Source organism: Antechinus flavipes, chromosome 4, assembly GCF_016432865.1.
Source record: "Antechinus flavipes isolate AdamAnt ecotype Samford, QLD, Australia chromosome 4, AdamAnt_v2, whole genome shotgun sequence".
In the NCBI taxonomy this organism is placed as follows: Eukaryota; Metazoa; Chordata; class Mammalia; order Dasyuromorphia; family Dasyuridae; genus Antechinus; species Antechinus flavipes.
In genome coordinates, this window is record NC_067401.1 from 18,105,641 (window position 1) to 18,123,886 (window position 18,246).

The 18,246-nt window shown below is 46.5% G+C and overlaps 1 protein-coding gene across 2 annotated transcripts in view; it reads left to right on the forward strand.

Annotated features, from left to right (window-relative positions):
* CLIP2 (CAP-Gly domain containing linker protein 2) overlaps positions 1-18,246 on the forward strand; it is a 111,421-nt gene that overhangs the window by 42,813 nt on the left and 50,362 nt on the right. For both annotated transcript variants that reach the window (XM_051991953.1, XM_051991954.1), the window contains exon 3: positions 4,842-5,392. In XM_051991953.1, the coding sequence (XP_051847913.1) occupies positions 4,842-5,392 (551 nt within the window). The remainder of the gene's footprint in view (positions 1-4,841; positions 5,393-18,246) is intronic.

The window sequence follows — 18,246 nt, forward strand, 5'->3', positions numbered from 1 at the left end:
ACTGAACCACGGTGGGCCTCAGTTTCCCCATCTGTAAAATGCAGGGGCAGGACTAGGTGGCTTTAAAGGTGGTTCCAGCTTTAAATCTCCTCCTCTAAATCTAAATTCAATCAGTAAGCATTTATTAAGTGCCTAACATGGCATAGGCCCTGGAGATGCAAACAAAAACTGAAAAAGTCCTTTGTGTGCTAGTGGCTTCTGGGAACAACACGGGCATAGAAAAATCCATATAAAATACAGAGGGAAAATAAAACCCAAAGCAATTTTGAGAAACTTTAGACAACAAAGTTCAAACCGTGCAGCCAAGCTGTACAGAACAGGGAAATAAGAGTCCTAAAGGAAATCCATCTTGTCTCACTGTACTCCTGTTGGCATTTTCTTGGCAAAGATACTGGCGTGACTTGCCATTTCCTTCTCCAGCACATTTGACAGATGAGGAAACTGAGGCAGACGGAATGAAGTGACTTGCTCAGGATCACCCGGCTAGTGTCTGAGGTCAGATTTTTAACTCGAGTCTTCCTGGCTCCAGGTCTGGCACTAACTACATCCACTGGGCCCCCTAGTTGTGTAGACAGACGTAGAAGCAGGTTTTGAGGAGGAGGAGAGACCATTTGCACTGGAAGAATCTAAAAAGATATTCTGTGTAAGGAGCTCGAAAGACGCCAGAGAGTCTAAGAGGCAGAAGGAAGGAAGGGGGTGTTCCCGGCATGGGGAATAGCTTATACGAGGGCAGGGGATGGGGTTTCTCCGGGTAATGATTTCTCTGTGCTTCTTCCCCTTTAGCCAGTCCTGAGTTTCCCTTGTGGTGATTTCAGGCCTGTTGGGGAGTTCGCTGTTGACTGGGGTCACCCGTGGGCAGGTCAGGCCCTTCCTAGACTTTCTGGGCAGTGGTTGCCCTGGTGTCCTGGCTTCCCCTTCCCTCGGCCCTCTGCCAGGGCACCTCTCCCTGCTTTGTGAAAGAGGAAAGCTGTGTGCCTTAGGTTTCTGAACCTGAAAGGAGAACTCGGAACAGGTTCCCCTGACTTGGCCGGCCGGCCCGAAGCTCACTGTCTGCTGTCTGGCCTCTGGGCCCGGGCCTGGACCGAGCAGGGGAAGGCATGCGAGGTCAAGTGCCTGAGAAGCAGCTTGGCGCTGGGATCGGGTGGCCGGCGCTGGGAGGCTGGCAGCGGGTCGTGTGGCTCCGCTCCTGCCCACCTCCTCGTCCCGCAGCCTCCCTTAGGGTGAGGATGCGCTTTTCTCTCTGCTGTAAATGAGCAGCTTTTGCATGGTTGCCTTTCCCATCCTTAAAGACAGGAATTCTGTCTTGTTTCAGTAAGAAGGCGCTGAGGGGAGGTGGCCAGGGTACTGGTTCAGTGAGTGGGTAAGGGGTTCGAGAGGGGTAGAGGATTTGAAACTGAAGAGAAAATAACTTAAAAACCCACAATGCTAGTTTGGAGTTTGAAGGAGATCCGAGTGCGAATCCCACATGGGGCAGAATAGAATCTCAGAGTTAGAAGAGATTCCAGAGTTTATATAATCCAAACCATGCCGAAATTCCGCCCTTACCAACCCCTTTCTTTGGATTATTTTGTAATGAAATTTGAAAATACACATATCCCCCAAAGCAGTCACTAATGAAGCCTTTATCAGCCATTCCTACTTAGTAAGAATTTGCTCTCTCCTTAGGAGACACTTCCCTTCCCCTTCCTGACTTCTAGGTCCTTTACTACCTTGGCAGACATGGGAGAGGCTTTCAGGCCATGTGCTACCCAGAAGCCCCTGAAAGGGCTTACTGTGTCCCTCCTCTACCACCCTCTGGTCTCCCTCCCTTCTTACCTTGACCTTTCCCTGTCCCTTTTCCTTTCTCCTTCTAACAGTCCGGCCTCCCCCCTTCCTCCACCTCTGGCTCCATCCTCTGTCCTGCCTTGCCTTCCCTTGTGATCTGATCTTCCCTCCACCTGGCAGATTTTGGGCTTCTGGATTATTTCTTCCTGATTCGTGGCTTCTCTGTGACTGGATTATCCTCCCCCCATGTCAGTCCAGTTGCTTCAGTCATCCCCGTGTCCCCCACCCCTGCTGCCCTCTCGCTTGGGAGAGAGACTGAGGGTCTTACTGATGCCCATTGATCCTCGCCTTGCTCCCCCCCATGGGACACTCCCCTCCCACTTCCAGTTCTTGAATTTAGCCTCTGATCAGTTAACTCTGAAATGAGAAGAGGCCCAGTCCCAGTGAAAGACAAGAGAGGCTTGGGTTCTAATCCAGCCCCTTCCTCTGTTTACCTCTAGGAGCTTCTCTCCCTGAGCTTTTGTTTCCTCTTATAACATGAAGAGTTTGACGGGACTCGGGGTCTCCCTAACTATGAACATTTCTCATTCGAGGACTGAGGAACCAGAAGGGTTAAGTCCCTCCCTCTCTCCCTCCCGTTCCCCCTCCCCCAATTCTCCTCCCTCCTCTCCACAAGACCCAGCAGCCAGTCAGTGGGTCTGTGTGGGTACAGGAAGGATGAAGGAGTCCCAGCTCCCAGCTCTGCTCCACTCTCGCTTCATGGAACTTGAGGGAGGTAAGACCCAGGTGGAAGGCTCTGAGGACGGGTGGGAGAAAAGGGAAGGAGGAACAGATCCCATCATCCTTGCCTTCCCCCGGTAGGAGCTAGGCTTTGTGGGCTGTGTCGGGAGGCCTTCTGATCTCACTTTGATTGCTAACAGGCTCTCAGAGGAACATGCTTTTTCCAAATGAATTAACGGCCTCAAGATGTCCTTGCCTGAGGCTCGGGTTCCCTCCTTTGCCCTGGATTCCAGATGCCAGGTGGGATACAGGAAATTCTGTGGCCCCACAGATCCAGCCTTTCCCGGGCCGAGGATGGCCACCCGGCCAGCTGGGGGGCAGCGTCTGTGGAGAAGGCCAGAGGGAGGGGGTCCTGACAGTAAAGGGAGAAAAAGCAGACGAGGTAAAAGCTCGAAACTCATTACTTTCCAGGAAAACAAAGTGCTTCTGAAAGCTTTGGAATGGAATCGGAGGCGTCCCTTCTGTAAGAGTCTTAGATTTAGAATCAGAGAATCATGGGATCAAATTCAGGACCTCCGAGGCCAGCCGGGCCAGCCCCCTTATTTTACAGATGGAGAAACCGAAGGCCGAGCCTTGCTCAAGGTCTCGCAGTTAGTGGGATCTGGCTAGAGGTCCGCTGTTTGATGATTTCCCCACTTTACTTGAAGGCAGTGATCTTTGTGTGTGTGTGGGGGGGGAACCTTGCTTGAATCAGTGAGACCAGGTAGAAAGAAAGCCTGGAGCATTCACAGCAGGCAGAAGTCGAGTCGAGAACCAGGAACAGGTTCTGACAGTCTGGTGGCTCCTCTAGAGTGGAACTGGAGCCATGAGTGAAAGGAAAAAGAAGGTGGGTCTGGACTAAGACGGAGAAGGGAGATAGGGACGTGGACATCTCAGAGCAGGAGACCCAGGCCAATGGCACTCATAGGCCCGTGTTCTCGGGGACTGAGAGAGAAAAAATCTGTTTTTTCTTAAACATCCTCTGCTGGTGGAATCAACGGCTTTATTACCCAGAACCTCTTTCTGGTTACCTGAATTTTGAATCAGTCACGTAGAGGTGAAGGCTTAATTAGAAACGGATATTCGTGTTAACAGAGAGTGTAAACCTCTGTCTAAATATTAGGAATTTTCCTAATGGGCGACTCGGAGCAATTATGCTTATATTTCTAATTTTTTGTCTCAAAAAAGAAGCAGATGCGGGAAGCAACGGCTCTCAGGAACTACCGTATTGCTTCTTGGCTTAAAACAAACTAATTATGACAAAGGTGTCCCATAGGATCCTGCAGCTCGAGAACTGGAAGGGGCCTCCTAGGCCGTGTGATCTAACGCCTTCTAGTTTAGCACACCTTTTTCTTTTTTGTTTCCTTTTTGGAGGCGATCGGGGTTAAGTGATTTACACAGCTACATGTCTGAGGTCCCTGGTGCCCTCTCCAACGCGCCGCCCAGCTGCCCATCCCTTCTTTTTTTCAGATGAGCAAAATGAGGCCCCCAAAGGCGCACTCACAGAACCAAGAAGGATCTTCGAGTCACTTGGAAATTATACTTATGTTACCCATATTTCTGGATATGAGAGCACGTCCTGGGAACGAGGGGGGGACGCGGAGGGAAAGGGGCTGCTGGTGTTGTGGACCCGGCACAAAGGACGGGGAAGTTGGGGATGAGAAGATGCCCCTGAGGGCGGGTCTCGTGATTCCAGCACAGCTGCCTCCCCTTCCCTAGGAGCCCCGAGCTCCAGGCCACCTTCCTAGGGAAGTCAGTGATAGGTTGGCGGGGGCACCTGCAGCGTCAGGCGAGGGGGTTCCCGCTCCAGGGCAGTGACCGGTACAGCTTCCCTCTTCCTCAGCTTCGCGTCCCGGGGTCACAGGATTCCCAGCTGCCGGTCGCCCGGTCCAGCTTCCGTTTGATGGGGGAGACCGTGGCACCGCGTGCTTGTCGGATGCTGAGGATCTAAGGGCGACTTGAGTGTTGTGGCCCTCCCAGAGTTAGTTCTGCAGGGGGGCAGTGCCCCCACAGCGAGCATTTCAGAATAAGTTATTCACGATGTAAGCGAGAACGACATGAAAGTGGTGTTCAGCGGGACCCTGGGAGAAGCCGGAGAAGCTGGATCCTCACCCAGAGGCGCGGCCTTTGAGGCCGGACGCCTCCCTTGCCTCCGTGTCTCCTCGGTACATGAGAGGGTCGCACTTGGGTGGAACCGTGGCGTCCCCCTGGCCTGCGCGGGCAGTCGCCGTCTCCATCCCCCCCGACGCGGTCGCCCGGGTCCTCCCTTCACCGTCTGCTCCCGGCCTAATTACGCCCGTCTCTCTCTTCCTGCACAGGCTCTCCTCTGCACAAGCAGCCGTCCGGGCCCGCGGCCGCCAGCGCCCCCCCCGCCGAGAAGCCGTGCCCCAAGGTGGCCGAGGTCGGGGATGACTTCCTGGGGGACTTCGTGGTGGGCGAGCGGGTCTGGGTGAACGGGGTGAAGCCCGGCGTCGTCCAGTATTTGGGAGAGACTCAGTTCGCACCCGGCCAGTGGGCTGGAGTGGTCTTGGACGACCCCGTGGGCAAGAACGATGGCTCCGTGGGGGGCGTCCGCTACTTTGAGTGCCAGCCGCTGCAGGGCATCTTCACCCGGCCCTCCAAACTGACGCGGCAGCCCACCGCCGAGGGCTCGGGCAGCGACGCCCACTCCGTGGAGTCCCTGACCGCCCAGAACCTGTCCCTGCACTCCGGCACGGCGACGCCCCCGCTGTCCACCCGCGTCATCCCCCTGCGGGAGAGCGTCCTCAACAGCTCCATGAAGACGGGCAACGAGTCAGGCTCCAACCTCTCGGACAGCGGCTCCGTGAAGAAGGGAGACAAGGACTTGCGGCTCGGGGACCGGGTTCTGGTGAGTAAGAGGGCCCTGGCCGGCCCCGAGTTAGCTGTGTGTGTGTGTGTATGTGTGTGTGTGGGTGTGTGAGTGTGTGTGTGTGTGTGTGAGTGTGAGTATGTGTGTGTGTGTGTCTGTGTGAGTGTGAGTGTGTGTGTGAGTGAGTGTGCGTGTGTGTGAGTATGTAAGTGTGTGTGAGTGAGTGTGTGTTTGAGAGTGTGCGTGCGTGTGTATGAGTGAGTGTGTGTGTGTTCACTCTGCTACCTCAACATTTATTGAGTGCCTACAGTGTACCAGATATTTATTTAGCACCCCCTGTGTACTGGAGCACTGTGCTAAGTACTGGGAATACAAAAAGACAAGTCACACTATCTGCCCCTTCCTATGCAGGGCGAACGTTTTCCCCACAGCCCTCGCCAGGCACCAGGGATGAATGGACCCGATGTGCCCGCCCTGCCCGCGCCAAGCTGGTGCTCTGGGTCAGGGGATATGAGTTTGGTTCCGAGTAAGGAGAGCCCAGAACTCCTTGGAGGCCAGAGGGAGCATCCCAAAGAGCTTTCCTTTTGCGCTTCCTTTCGGCCTGAGAGAGGTGCCCTCTGACTTCTGGAAGGGAGTTAGCCAGACTTTGCTGTGGCCTAGCAGGGACTTCCCGAACCCAGGCCATCTTCCCCCACCAACCTGGTTCAAACGCATGAAATCTCACCCTTAAAGACTCACTCTTTGGGGGCTGGAAAAGATTTTGGCTTCCAAGAGTCCAGCTCCCTGTGGGCTTTCACTTATTAACTTTGAACAAATTCCTCCACCATTCTGTGCCTCAATTTCCTCCTTTTCCTCCTCCTCCTCCTCCTTTTCCTCCTCCTCCTCCTCCTCCTTTTCCCCCTCCTCCTCCTCCTCCTTTTCCCCCTCCTCCTCCTCCTCCTTTTCCCCCTCCTCCTCCTCCTTTTCCCCCTCCTCCTCCTCCTCCTTTTCCTCCTCCTCCTTCTCCTCCTCCTCACTGTCTCATTTGAGAGGGTTTGGTGACTGCGGGATATACAGGGAGGAATGGCATATGGTAGGACAGAGGCGGGCTGGAGAGTGGAGAGACAGGCTGGATGGTGCGATGGGTAGCGCCAGCTGTTTAACAGTGAACATAAGAAACGGAATGGTGTCAGCCAATACTTGGTCCAAATAGGAAACTTCTCCGATTTTTTTCCTTTGTGCGGCAGTCGGGATTAAGTGATTTGCTCAGGGTCACATAGCTAGGAAGTATTAAGTGTCTGAGGTGAACTTTGAACTCGGGTCCTCCTGACTCCAGAGTCAGGCTCTAGCAGATGTATATATATATTTATCAGAGCCACTGTATTGTGAGGGCAGCTAGGTGATGCCATAGTGCACAGAGCACTGGCCCGGGCTCAGGAGGACCCGAGTTCAAATCTCGCCTCAGATACTTCCTGACTGTATGATAGGTCACTTCACTCTGTTTGTTTCAGTTTTATCTGTAAGTGAATTGGAGGAGATGGAAAATGACTCCAGTATTTCTGCCAAAGACACTCTGTGATCCTGGACAAGTCACTTCACCCTGTCTGCCTTAGTTTCCCCATCTGTCAGATAAGCTAGAGAAGGAAATGGCCGACCTGCAGTATCTTTGCCAAGAAAATCCCACACGGGATCACAGAGAGCTGAAAGTGCCTGAAAATGGCCGAGGCGTAGCACAGCACATAATTCTGAGCACAGAGAACCTCGGACCCTTTAGTCCGGTCTCCTGATCGTACAGAGGCAGAAGGGGCCGCTCAAAAGCGGCCTGGACGAGACTGCGGGACTTTGAGGTCCCTTCTGGGCTTACAGCGCAGCTTCTGGGAGTGGAGCTCGTGAAGTGAAGCTCTTGGGTACCATGTAGCAGACTGAGGCCGCAGGAGGGGGAGGGCTTTAGGGAAGGGGAAAAGGACCCCAAACTCCACGGATTTCCAGGCTTTTCTGTGGATCTGCTCTGAGAGGGAGCTGCCCTCAGCCTGTGGACTTGTGGGAGGCCATTTCTAACAGGCCACGGGCGCTACCTCAGACAGAGCAGCGTCTCTCCAGGAGCCGTGTGTCTCCAGACAGCTGGTGCCGTAGGCCCTGCCACGAGCCCGCTGAGAAGCTCCTTGGCTCAGGAGGCAGTTTCCCCGGCCGTAAACGTGGGCCAGACTAAACAGCAGGAAACTTTAAACTGCTTCTGAAATACTCCAGATCCAGTGAGGGACGCGCGGCGGGGCTGGGGGATGAATTAGCTGTTCCCCCTGAGCCGTGGCCCTCCTCCCTCTCGGAGTGAGCGGCTGCCCAAGCCTCTGCCCGACGGCCTCCCCAGCCAGCCCACCGTCCCCAGGGGCCTCCACTACTCCCCAGCCCTCGTTTACAGAGTAGGAAGTTGAGGCCTAAAGCAGTTAAAATAACTTTTCTAAGGTCATACAAGTTTTAGAAGCCAGAGCCAGGATATGAACCCAGAGTCAGCTCTTTTTTTTCCCCATTGTGCTAAATATTTCCTTCATCTCTGGTATAAGTTTCAAGGAGAAGAAGCCCTGAGAACTGGGAGAAGGTTCAGAAGAGAAGGGGGCTCTACTTGGAATAATAAGGCCCGGGTTCAAATTCTGACTCTGTGTGACCACAGCAAGCCACTATTTCCCCTTCCTTATTATATGATTTTCTTTTTCTCTCTCCTATTTTCTGATTTTCTTTTTCTCCTGTTTTCCCACTTTCTTTTTTCTTTTCTTTCTAACTTCCTTTTTCTCTCCTTATTTTCTTTCTCTTTTCTTTCTAACTTTCCTTTTCCTTTCTTTTTCTCCTGTTTTCTTTTTCTTTCCCTTTCTTTCTAACTTTCTCTTTCTCTCCTTTCTTACTTTCTTTTTCTTTTCTTTCTCTTTTCTTGCTAACTTTCCTTTTCCTTTCTTTTTCTCCTGTTTTCTTTTTCTTTCCTTTTCTTTCTAACTTTCTCTTTCTCTTCTTTCTTACTTTCTCTTTCTCTCCTTATTTTCTTTCTCTTTTCTTCCTAATTTTCGTTTTCCTTTCTTTTTCTTTCCCTTTCTTTCTAACTTTCTCTTTCTCTCCTTTCTTACTTTCTTTTTCTTTTCTTTCTAACTTTCCTTTTCCTTTCTTTTTCTCCTGTTTGCTTTTTCTTTCCTTTTTCTCTCCTTTCTTACTTTCTTTTTTCCTTCCTTTTCTAACTTTCTCTTTCTTTTCTGACTTTTTCTTTCTCTCTTTCTCCTTTCTTATTTTCTTTTTTCTCCCATTTTCTGACTTTCCCTTTCCTTTTCTTTCTCTCTCCTTCTTTCTTTTTCTCCTGTTTTCTGACTTTCTTTTTTCCTGTCTCCTTTCTTTTTCTCTCTTCTCTTTTCTGACTTTTTCTTTTTCTCCTTTTCTCCCTGACTTTCTCTTTCCCCTATTTTCTTTCCCTTTCTCTTCCTTTTCTCTTTCTTTTTCCCTCTTTACCTCTTTTTTTTCCTTTCTTTCTTTCCCTTCCTAACTTAACTATCTATTCACTGTGGCAAGCCATGACTCAGATTGTGCTTTTTCCAGCTCCTTCTAGATATCTGCTTTCTTATTTTGATGTCCAATTTCCTATCCCTACCCATATCCTTTTTATCGTCTCAAAGATGACCAGAATACTGAGCAGAGAATTTCAGAATATGTTCATTTTGCCTCTGTGGGCCTCAGTTTCCTCCTCTGTACAATGAGGAAACCAAATCGAAGATTTCAAAGGGGAGAGACCTTGGAGATCATTCAGTCCAGCTCCCTCATTGAATAGTTGAAGAAACTGAAGTTCAGAAAGATCAGTCACCCAAATAATAAGAATTCTCTTTGATGGATGTGAGCCAGGTACCCGAAACCTCCTTATTCTTGGAGCCTTTTACTGAACATTGGAGCGGGGGGAGATGTTAGGGAGTAGTCAGCCGAACTCTTCGTTTGAGAGGGGAAGCCACATGCCCTTGGTCAATTAGCAGCTATTCATACCCTAGCCAGGGTAACCAGAATAGATTGCAAGCAATCTCTTGGTTTTGGGCAGGGTTGGAAGGGACAACCCTCCCTAATGGACAAGGTCTCTTGAAGAAGGCAGGTTTAGAGTTGAGTCTCTAAGGAAGCCGGGGAATCTAGGACCCAGAAGTAAGGAGGGAGAGCTTTTCAGGCATGGGGGATAGGAGGGACATCCAATGCAAAGTGTGGAGGCAGGAGGTGGAGCAATGTGTGAGAGGAAGGACGGTAAATCTGGGGAACATTCGTGGAAAGGAATACATATAATACATATAAGGGAGAAGGGTCAGATTGTCAGGAGCAGCTCAGCAGAGAGTTTTATATTTGATTCTAAAGGGAATAGGGAGCCATTGACATTTATTAAGAAAAGGAAGTAAGATCTTTGCCTTGGAAAAATCAGTACCTGGGGCCCTGAGAGCAAGTGATTTGATCAAGATTACAGAGCCAGTATGTGGCAGGCAAGACTTGAATTCAGGGCTTCCTGACTCTGAGGCCAGATAATAACAGTTGTTATATTTATCATGTAAATTATTATGGTATATATTAAGCATAATATAATTGGCTATTACCAACATTTAATTGATGTTTTCATTATAATATATTTTATAATGTAATTTAAAATAATATTCATATAGTTTAACAATAATTAATAATTTCATTTAATATTAATTCCACATTTATCAATAAAATATTCAAATACTTTTAAATATGTCATATAGCAATGTTTTAATTAGTTTAATTTATATTAATGTATTGCTACAATTATATTGTTACATTAGGGAATATTACAATACAATAGATGTATACATCGTGCTATAATCAATGAATTATATAATTATATTTTATTACTAATTAACACAAATATGATTATATTATATAACTTATAGGAGATTATATCATGTAATTGTATAACTATTCCTGACATAACATTAACAATAATATTTTAATATATAATAATACTGGTTAATATATTTACTATATTAATGTATTTATATTATAATATAAATTAATTATAATATAATTGATATAATAACATCTATTTAATATAATAATGATACTGTTTATATAGCACCTTAAAGTTTAAAAAGTGTTTTATATTTTCCATTTATTTTCTTGGGCTCAAAGCCCATTCTGCTCCTTATGATCTGTGTAATCTTGAAAGAGTCTCAGATCTCCTGTATGAGCCTCAGTTTCCATCACTGTAGGATGAGGGCATTGGAACACATGATTTCTTAAGGCTTTTCCAGCTGTAATTCCATGATCCCATCTGATCTTCACAATCCTATGAGTTCTATAGGCTGAAGGTCCCATTTATTCCATTTTACAGATGGAAAAATTGAAGCTAAGAAAGGTCCACATTGTCCGCACAGAGTCACACAGCTAATAAATGCTTTGGGTGAGATTCCAATTCTGGGGTCTCCTGCCTGTGGGGCCATTATTCCCTTGACTCTCCCAGGCTGCTTTGGAAGTGACTGGATGATGGGCAAGCCTGGGGAGCTGGGAAGGGGAGACAGAGGAGGAGAAGAGGATATTTGAAACAGACAGAAAGCTGTCCCTGCCAGGTTTTACCCCCTCCCAGCCTAGGCAGTGGTTGAGGGAGGGGAAGAAGCTCTGGTGGAAAACCTCCCCACCTCAGGAAGAGGCAGCTTGCTATGACGGGAGGAGTAGGAGGGGGCTGGCTGGCTGATCCGCCAGGATGAGCGTTTGTCTCTGATGACTGGATTCAAGGCTACAATTTGGGGTCAGGCAGGAGGGGTGGAGGAAAGCCCAAGATTGCCAGGGTGGCAGCAGATTAGGGGCTAACCACCCAGGAAGGAGGCTTGCTTTCCTTCTTCCTCCACCCTGTAGTCTTCAAAGGGATTTCTCTTGTAGACTCTCCTGGCTCTGGGGCTTAGACAAGGGGTTATTGAAGCTGAGCTCTCCCTTTCCTTTGTTTTTTTCCCTCCTTCTCTTCCCTATGGTGCTATGATCCTCCTCTGCCACATACCCTGTATAATAGTCAATCTCTGTCTGCCTCAGTTTCCCTACCTGTAAAATAACTGGGCTCTGTGATTCTTCCTCATTCTAAATCTGTGGTCCCATGATTGAATTCCCCCAAAAGGCAATGAGTCAGACGCAGAGGAAAGTACCTGCAATTAATCAATAATTAATTAATTTTAAATCACACACCCACAAGCACTAAGGTTGTTATTATCATCACCCAAGGAAAGTATACGATTTCTGCATCCTCTCCTTCCCCTTCTTAACTTGTGACCCTCAATCTCAGCTCCTGGGATCCGAGATAAAGTCCTAAACCCAGAGAAAGTCTGAGGAAATTGGCCCGCCAACTTGAATAACACTTGAAGATTTGCAGAGTACATTTTCTGTTCTTTCATTTGAACTTCCCAACAGTCCTGGGACTTATTTTCATCGGTGTCATTATTGTCTTCATTTAACAGATGAGGAAACTGAGGCAGACAGAAGCTAAGTGACTTGCCTAGAGTCACACAGCAAGTGTCTGTGGTTGGTTTGACCTTGGAGTATACTCCAAGACCAGTATACTTTTGTAAAAACCCTCTGGGTGCATGGAAAGAATGGAAACAGATCATTCATTTCTTCTGTTTCCTTCTGTGTAAAATGAAGGACTTGGTCTGAATAACCTCCAAGGCTTCCTCCAGCTTGAAGTGATGATCCTATGAACCCTTTCGTTGTGTAGATGAAGAAGCTGAGGCTCAGAGAGGACCTCAGATAAAGTGAGTTAGACTGAGCTTGGCTAGGTGACTCAGTGGATAGAACACTGAGTCCCCATTGAGGAATATCTAAGTTCAAATCTGACCTTGGACACTTGAACAAGTCCTTTCATCTCTGTTTGCCTCAGTTTCTTTATCTGGAAAAAAGGGATAATAATAGCACCTGTCTGCCACCGCTGTGTAAGGTTCAGATGAAATAATAAAGAATGGTACCTAGCACATTGTAAGCCATATATTAATTTTATTTATTATTATTATTATTCACTCCAAGTATCTTTTTGTCATTAATGCACTGATTTGATTTTCTGCTTGATAGATTGGATGAATAGATAGATGGAGAGACAGATGAGTAGAGAGATAAAAGGATGGATAGATGGATGGATGGATGAATGGAAAGACAGAGGTTTGAGAAAATAGATGGATGGAAAGATGAATGGATGGACAGAAGAATGGAGAAATGGACAGAAAGGTGGATAATTTGATGGAGAGAAAAATGATGGATGGATGGAGAGACAAATGGATGGATGAATGGATAACTGATGGATGGATGGATGGATAACTGATGGATGGATGAATAGACGGATGAATGGATAACTGATGGACGGATGAATATACAGATGGTTAGATAGATGGATAACTGATGGATGGCTGAATAGACAGATGGTTAGATGGATGGATAATGGATGGATGGATAGATAGATGATGGTTGGATGGATAAAATAAGTATTTAAATAAGTACTTTCTCTGTGTCAGGCACTGTGCTGTGTAGGGAATACAATACAATAAAAACAAAAGAGAGCCTTAAGGAGCTTACTTAGGAAAACAAAACACAAAGAGGAGCCTGAATGAGGGGATGTGGAGAGAGAAGGAGCCGATAAGACCCTCGTGGTGAAGCTACCTATGGCTGGGGATGACTAGGTCAGGCCTGGCCTTTGGGAAGAGTGTTTCTAACCTCGGAGTTCCCCGCCGCCACCACCACCACTGTCCCCAGCCTTCCTTTTTTCCTGAATTAGAATTTGGACCTCGTGTATTAACTTTTTGTTGTTTAGTCATGTTTGATTCTTTGTGATTTCACTTGGAGTTTTCTTTTTTTTTTTAATAACTTTTTATTGACAGAGCCCATGCCAGGGTAATTTTTTACAGCATTATCCCTTGCATTCATTTCTGTTCCGATTTTTCCCCTCCTCCCTCCACCCCCTCCCCCAGATGGCAAGCAGTCCTATACATGTTAAATAGGTTACAGTATATCCTAGATACAGTATACGTGTGCAGAACCGAACAGTTCTCTTGTTGCACAGGGAGAATTGGATTCAGAAGGTAGAAATAACCCGGGAAGAAAAACAAAAATACAAGCAGTTCACATTCATGTCCCAGTGTTCTTTCTTTGGGTGTAGCTGCTTCTGCCCATCTTTGATCATTTGAAACTGAATTAGCTCTCTTTATCGAAGAGATCCTCTTCCATCAGAATACATCCTCAAACAGTATCCTTGTTGAGGTTTATAATGATCTCCTGGTTCTGCTCATTTCACTCAGCATCACTTGGAGTTTTCTTGAAAAGATACTAGAGTCATTGCCATTTCCTTCTCCAGCTCATTTTGCAGATGAGAAAACCGAGACAAATGGGGTTGAGTGATTTGTCCAGAGTCACACAGCTGAGGTCAGATTTAAACTCAGGTCTTCTTGGCTCTAGACCGGGCACACTATTCACTGTGCCACCTAGCTGCTCAACAACAGACTACACTGCCTTTCCATGCTTAAACTCCATAGAAATGTGGGCTGGTTTTCCAATCCGGTAGTGAGATCCATTAGGTCTTTTGTTCAGAAAAATGGATTACAGGCTAAGCTTAGCAAGCTCTCTCCCTGGGCTCCATCCTGTGCTAAGGAATACCGAGCCCCTGCCCTGCCAACGAGGAGTGAAGGGGTCCAACCTCTGCAGGCGTTCCAGGGGGATGAGCAGCAGGAATAGGGTCAGCGTCAAAGGAAGAAAGGAGTCGTGGGGTAGTTTGAGTGAGGAACTGATGGAAGTGATGCTCCCACTTCTCCCGGGCTCCTTCAGGCTTTATTTTTCTACTATTTAGGTCACATATGTCTGACTTATGAACCTTTATATGTTACTACATTTGACATTTAATATTTGAGTAAGTTTTTTATGGTAAAATGTTAATTATTGATTACATTACACAAAGCCAAGAATGAAAGGTCAATGTTACACACGGTTAAATGTCAGTGAATTTTGTTAATTTACTTATGTCTTCTTTGTCAATTCTATGGCTTGTTTGATTCCTGTTTCCCTGACTTGGAACCGTGTCCATAGGCATTTTGGGTAATTCCTGGTTATACTTTAACCATCTTTTGGTTCCCAGACATACTGATCTTTTCGGAGTCTAAGTTGGTAAACACCATTATTTCCTGGACCTTGCATTCTCTCCCATAGTGACAAGGAGGTGTTCTCTTCTTTATCATTTGCCTCAGTGAGAGATTAGTTTTATTAGGACAGAATATGCCTGTGGAATCACTTCTAGTTCATTTGCCCAAATTCCCCTCGTCACCAGATTTTTTTAGATGTTTAATGCCGTAACAAGCCAATTATAAATAACAGAGGAAATAGTAGCCCACTAATGAGAGTTGTAGAAGGAAATGCTCCTGCATGGGTGCTGTGCACATCTGATCCCAGTGCTGGGCTTTGCCAGTCGGCTTAGAGATTGCGGCTCCCAACAAAGGAGCTCACGGTCCAGCTGGAAGTGAGAGGACCCATTAACACCAAGGCAAAGAGTGGTCTATAGTCCCTGGTAATCCGTATGGGTCCTGAGAGGAAATGTGGCGTTCAGAATCTCGGAGGAGGGAGAAAGCCATTGGGGTAGGACTGGTCAGGAAGGACTGCGTGGAGGCCGAGGCGCCCGAGCTTTGAAGGACAAATGTGATTTGTACAAAGTATTATTGATACTTTTATTTTTCTGTCATGGTCATTTTCCCTTCCTCTTCTCCTACCTCACTCCCCACAACAACTGAATTTCCGTGTGTGTGTGTGTGTGTGTGTGTGTGTGTGTGTGTGTGTATGTGTGTGTGTGTATGAGACAGACAGACAGATGGAGACACAGACATACACAGAGAAACAGACACCAAGAGGAAGGAAGGAAGGAAAAAAGAGAAGGGAGGGGAGAAAGGAAAGAAAGGAAGCAAAAGCAACAGGTAAAGTGACTACATGACAGCATATGACACATTCTGTATCCGTAGGCCCCCTCCTTACCCCTCATGAGACTTTTTAATTCCCCTATCCATCAGTCATTCAAAAAGAAGGGTCTCGTGCCAGGAACTGGAAATACGAATACAAAGGATGAAGCAATCTCTCTTAAAGAGCTTTTGAAGTCCTTTGCAGATGTTAACCTGGCCTTGCAAGTAAGTACCAGCCACCCACTGGTTTCTAGGCATTTTGACCAGCCTGCTCTTACCTTATTGGGCTCTCTGTATAATTTCCTCTTCACTGGCTGCTCTCTTAAATGGAAACACAGTCGTGAAGGAGTCCTTTCTTACACTAGAATCTGAGAGAAGATGGAGTAAAGAAAGTTTACTACTAATCTTGTAATCTTTCAGTTCTACTCCTCTCCTACTCTCTTGCTTCCCAGAAGTCAATTATCAGAGCCAGGATACCGAGACAGAAAACAATGAGTTCAATTTATTTTTTTTTTTAACTGCTATCTTTTGTTTTCACATTGCATGATTCCCAAATATATCCCTTCCTCTTCCTATAAGCCATTCCTTTTAACAGGGAATTTAAAAAAGAAAAAGAAAGAAATGATTCAGTAAAATTCATCAACATGTCACTGATAGTATGAGCAATATCCCTCACCCATAGTGCTCCACATCTGCAAAGAAGGAAGATAGACTTACTCTTCTCTTCTTCAGGACCAAGCTTGGTCATTATGTTATCCAATATTTAGTTTTGTTATTTAGTATATAATTATCTAGTTTGTAGTATCTATTAGTTTATAAGCTTCTTGAGGACAGGATCTATTTTTTTGCTTAGCATAATGCCTGGTACACAGTAGGCACTTAATGTTTGTTGATTGATCTTCTTTGTCATATCACCATAGTCATTGTGAATATTGTTTTCCTATTTCTACTTCTTCTCTCTGCATTAGTTCATAGAAGTTTCCTCAAGATTCTGTATTTTTCATAGTTGTTCCTTTCTGTTCATATGCCACAATTTGTTTAGCCATTTGATGGTTGATGGCCATCTACTTTGTTCTCAGTTCTTGGCTACCACACCAAAAAAAGTGATGCTATGAGTATTTTGGATGTCTATGGGGCCTTTCTTTCCATCATTTGACCTGGGAGTATTTGCCTAACCTCGGGCTTCTGGGTCAAAGGATATTAATATGGAATGGTTTACTCGCGATGTTTGATCTTGGTACTTTTGTCCTTATTTTTTGTCTTGCCAAAAAAGAAAGAACAGAGCTCAGTAACCTCCATCTGGACTAGTATGATACCCCAGTAACGTGGAGGGTGATGGGAACTTTTTGTTAGGGGAGAGACGAGAGTGTCATGGGAAGGGCAGCTGAAAAGGATCCAATGAGTCAGGAGAGAGAAGGCAGCAGAGAGGGCATCTACAGGCCTGGCCCCTGGTGCTGCCACCTGATGTGCCCAGTCCCAGCCAGTCAGCAGAAACTGCTGATGGTCACATCGGGGAAGGCAGTGAGCCGGGGAATGGGGATTAAGATCTCTGGCTTCCTGCTTCTGTTGCTCTAGTGATAAGACTAATGTAGGAGGAGAGTAAGAGGCTGAGAAGGATGGGAGGAAGGGCTCTGACCTCATTATTCTAGGTTAAGCATTACTATTTTCTTGGAATCCTCTTAAAGCTGGAGAAAGGAAACACCTGAAACCAATTCTCACTAATTTGTGAGTGATTTCCCCTTAGCTAAAACAAGCATTTATTAAGTGCCGACTATGTGCTAGGTAGGCAACATGCTAAGAACTAGGGAGATATATTTAAGGGAGACAGTTTCTGGAAATCAGGGGGTGCAGATACAGTGCCATAGTTGGAGAAGTCCATGAGAAGCTGCAGACACTTGGAACTGACCCTAATATTGTCGAAGCTTGCCTTTCAAAACTGGGATAACAGAAATGGGCTTTCCTTCTTGGCCTGAAAGCCAAGACATTGGGATCACTTGAAACAGGGGGAGTTTGGCAGACACCACAAGGTCAGAAGATCACATATATAAATTCAGAATTTAGAGTTGGAAGAGATCTTAGAACTCCTATTAGAGTTAGAACTTAGAACAGCTATTCTGCACTTCCATTTTACAGATGAGGAAATTGAGGCCCAATGAGGGGAAGTGAGTTATTCAAAATTATAGGCAGTAAGTAGGGGAGCCATGATGGGAATCCAGGATATCTAACTCAGTGTGTAGCAGAGATGAACTTCACCAATCTCATGATTTTGTTATGATCAGTCCAACAGAGAGTTGGGCCATGGTTCTTGGTCTTGCAGGGGTCCTCAAACTTTTTAAATAGGGGCCAGTTCACTGTCCCTCAGACTGTCGGAGGGCCGGACTAGAGTAAAAACAAAAACTTTGTTTTGTGGGCCTTTAAATAAAGAAACTTCATCGCCCTGGGGGAGGGGGATAATCATCCTCTGCTGCCGCATCTGGCCGGCAGGCCGTAGTTTGAGACCCTTGATTTAGAGCAATCCATTGCTGTCTGCCTACTTTCTCTCAACCCTATTCCTGTGGTGCCCTAATAGAAAAAATGTGCCTATGTGGGAAGACAGTGATCTCTAAAGAGAGCCATAGGATCATCGGGCCACAGAAGGGATCTCAGAAAATAGTCTAGCCATCCAGTACTGAGTTCAAATCCCACCTCCAGCATTTACTACCTATGTGGCCTTTGGCCAATGACTTCACATCCCTGAGTCTCGGCTCCCTCATCTACAAAACAAACTCTGAGCCTCTTCTGGTTTCAGTCCTGTGGTTCTTTGAGAATCCATTGACAAGAATCCATCTGGGCCTTTATAAAGCTTGCGTCCCCATGCCTGAGGACCTCTCTGTCCTGCCTTCTGTCTCCTGGAATTCAAGGTTTGACTCAGGTGTTACCTTCTACCATGATAGCTTTCTTTTTTTAAATCTTTTTATTTTCAAAACATATTCATCCTTCCTTCCAAAATAT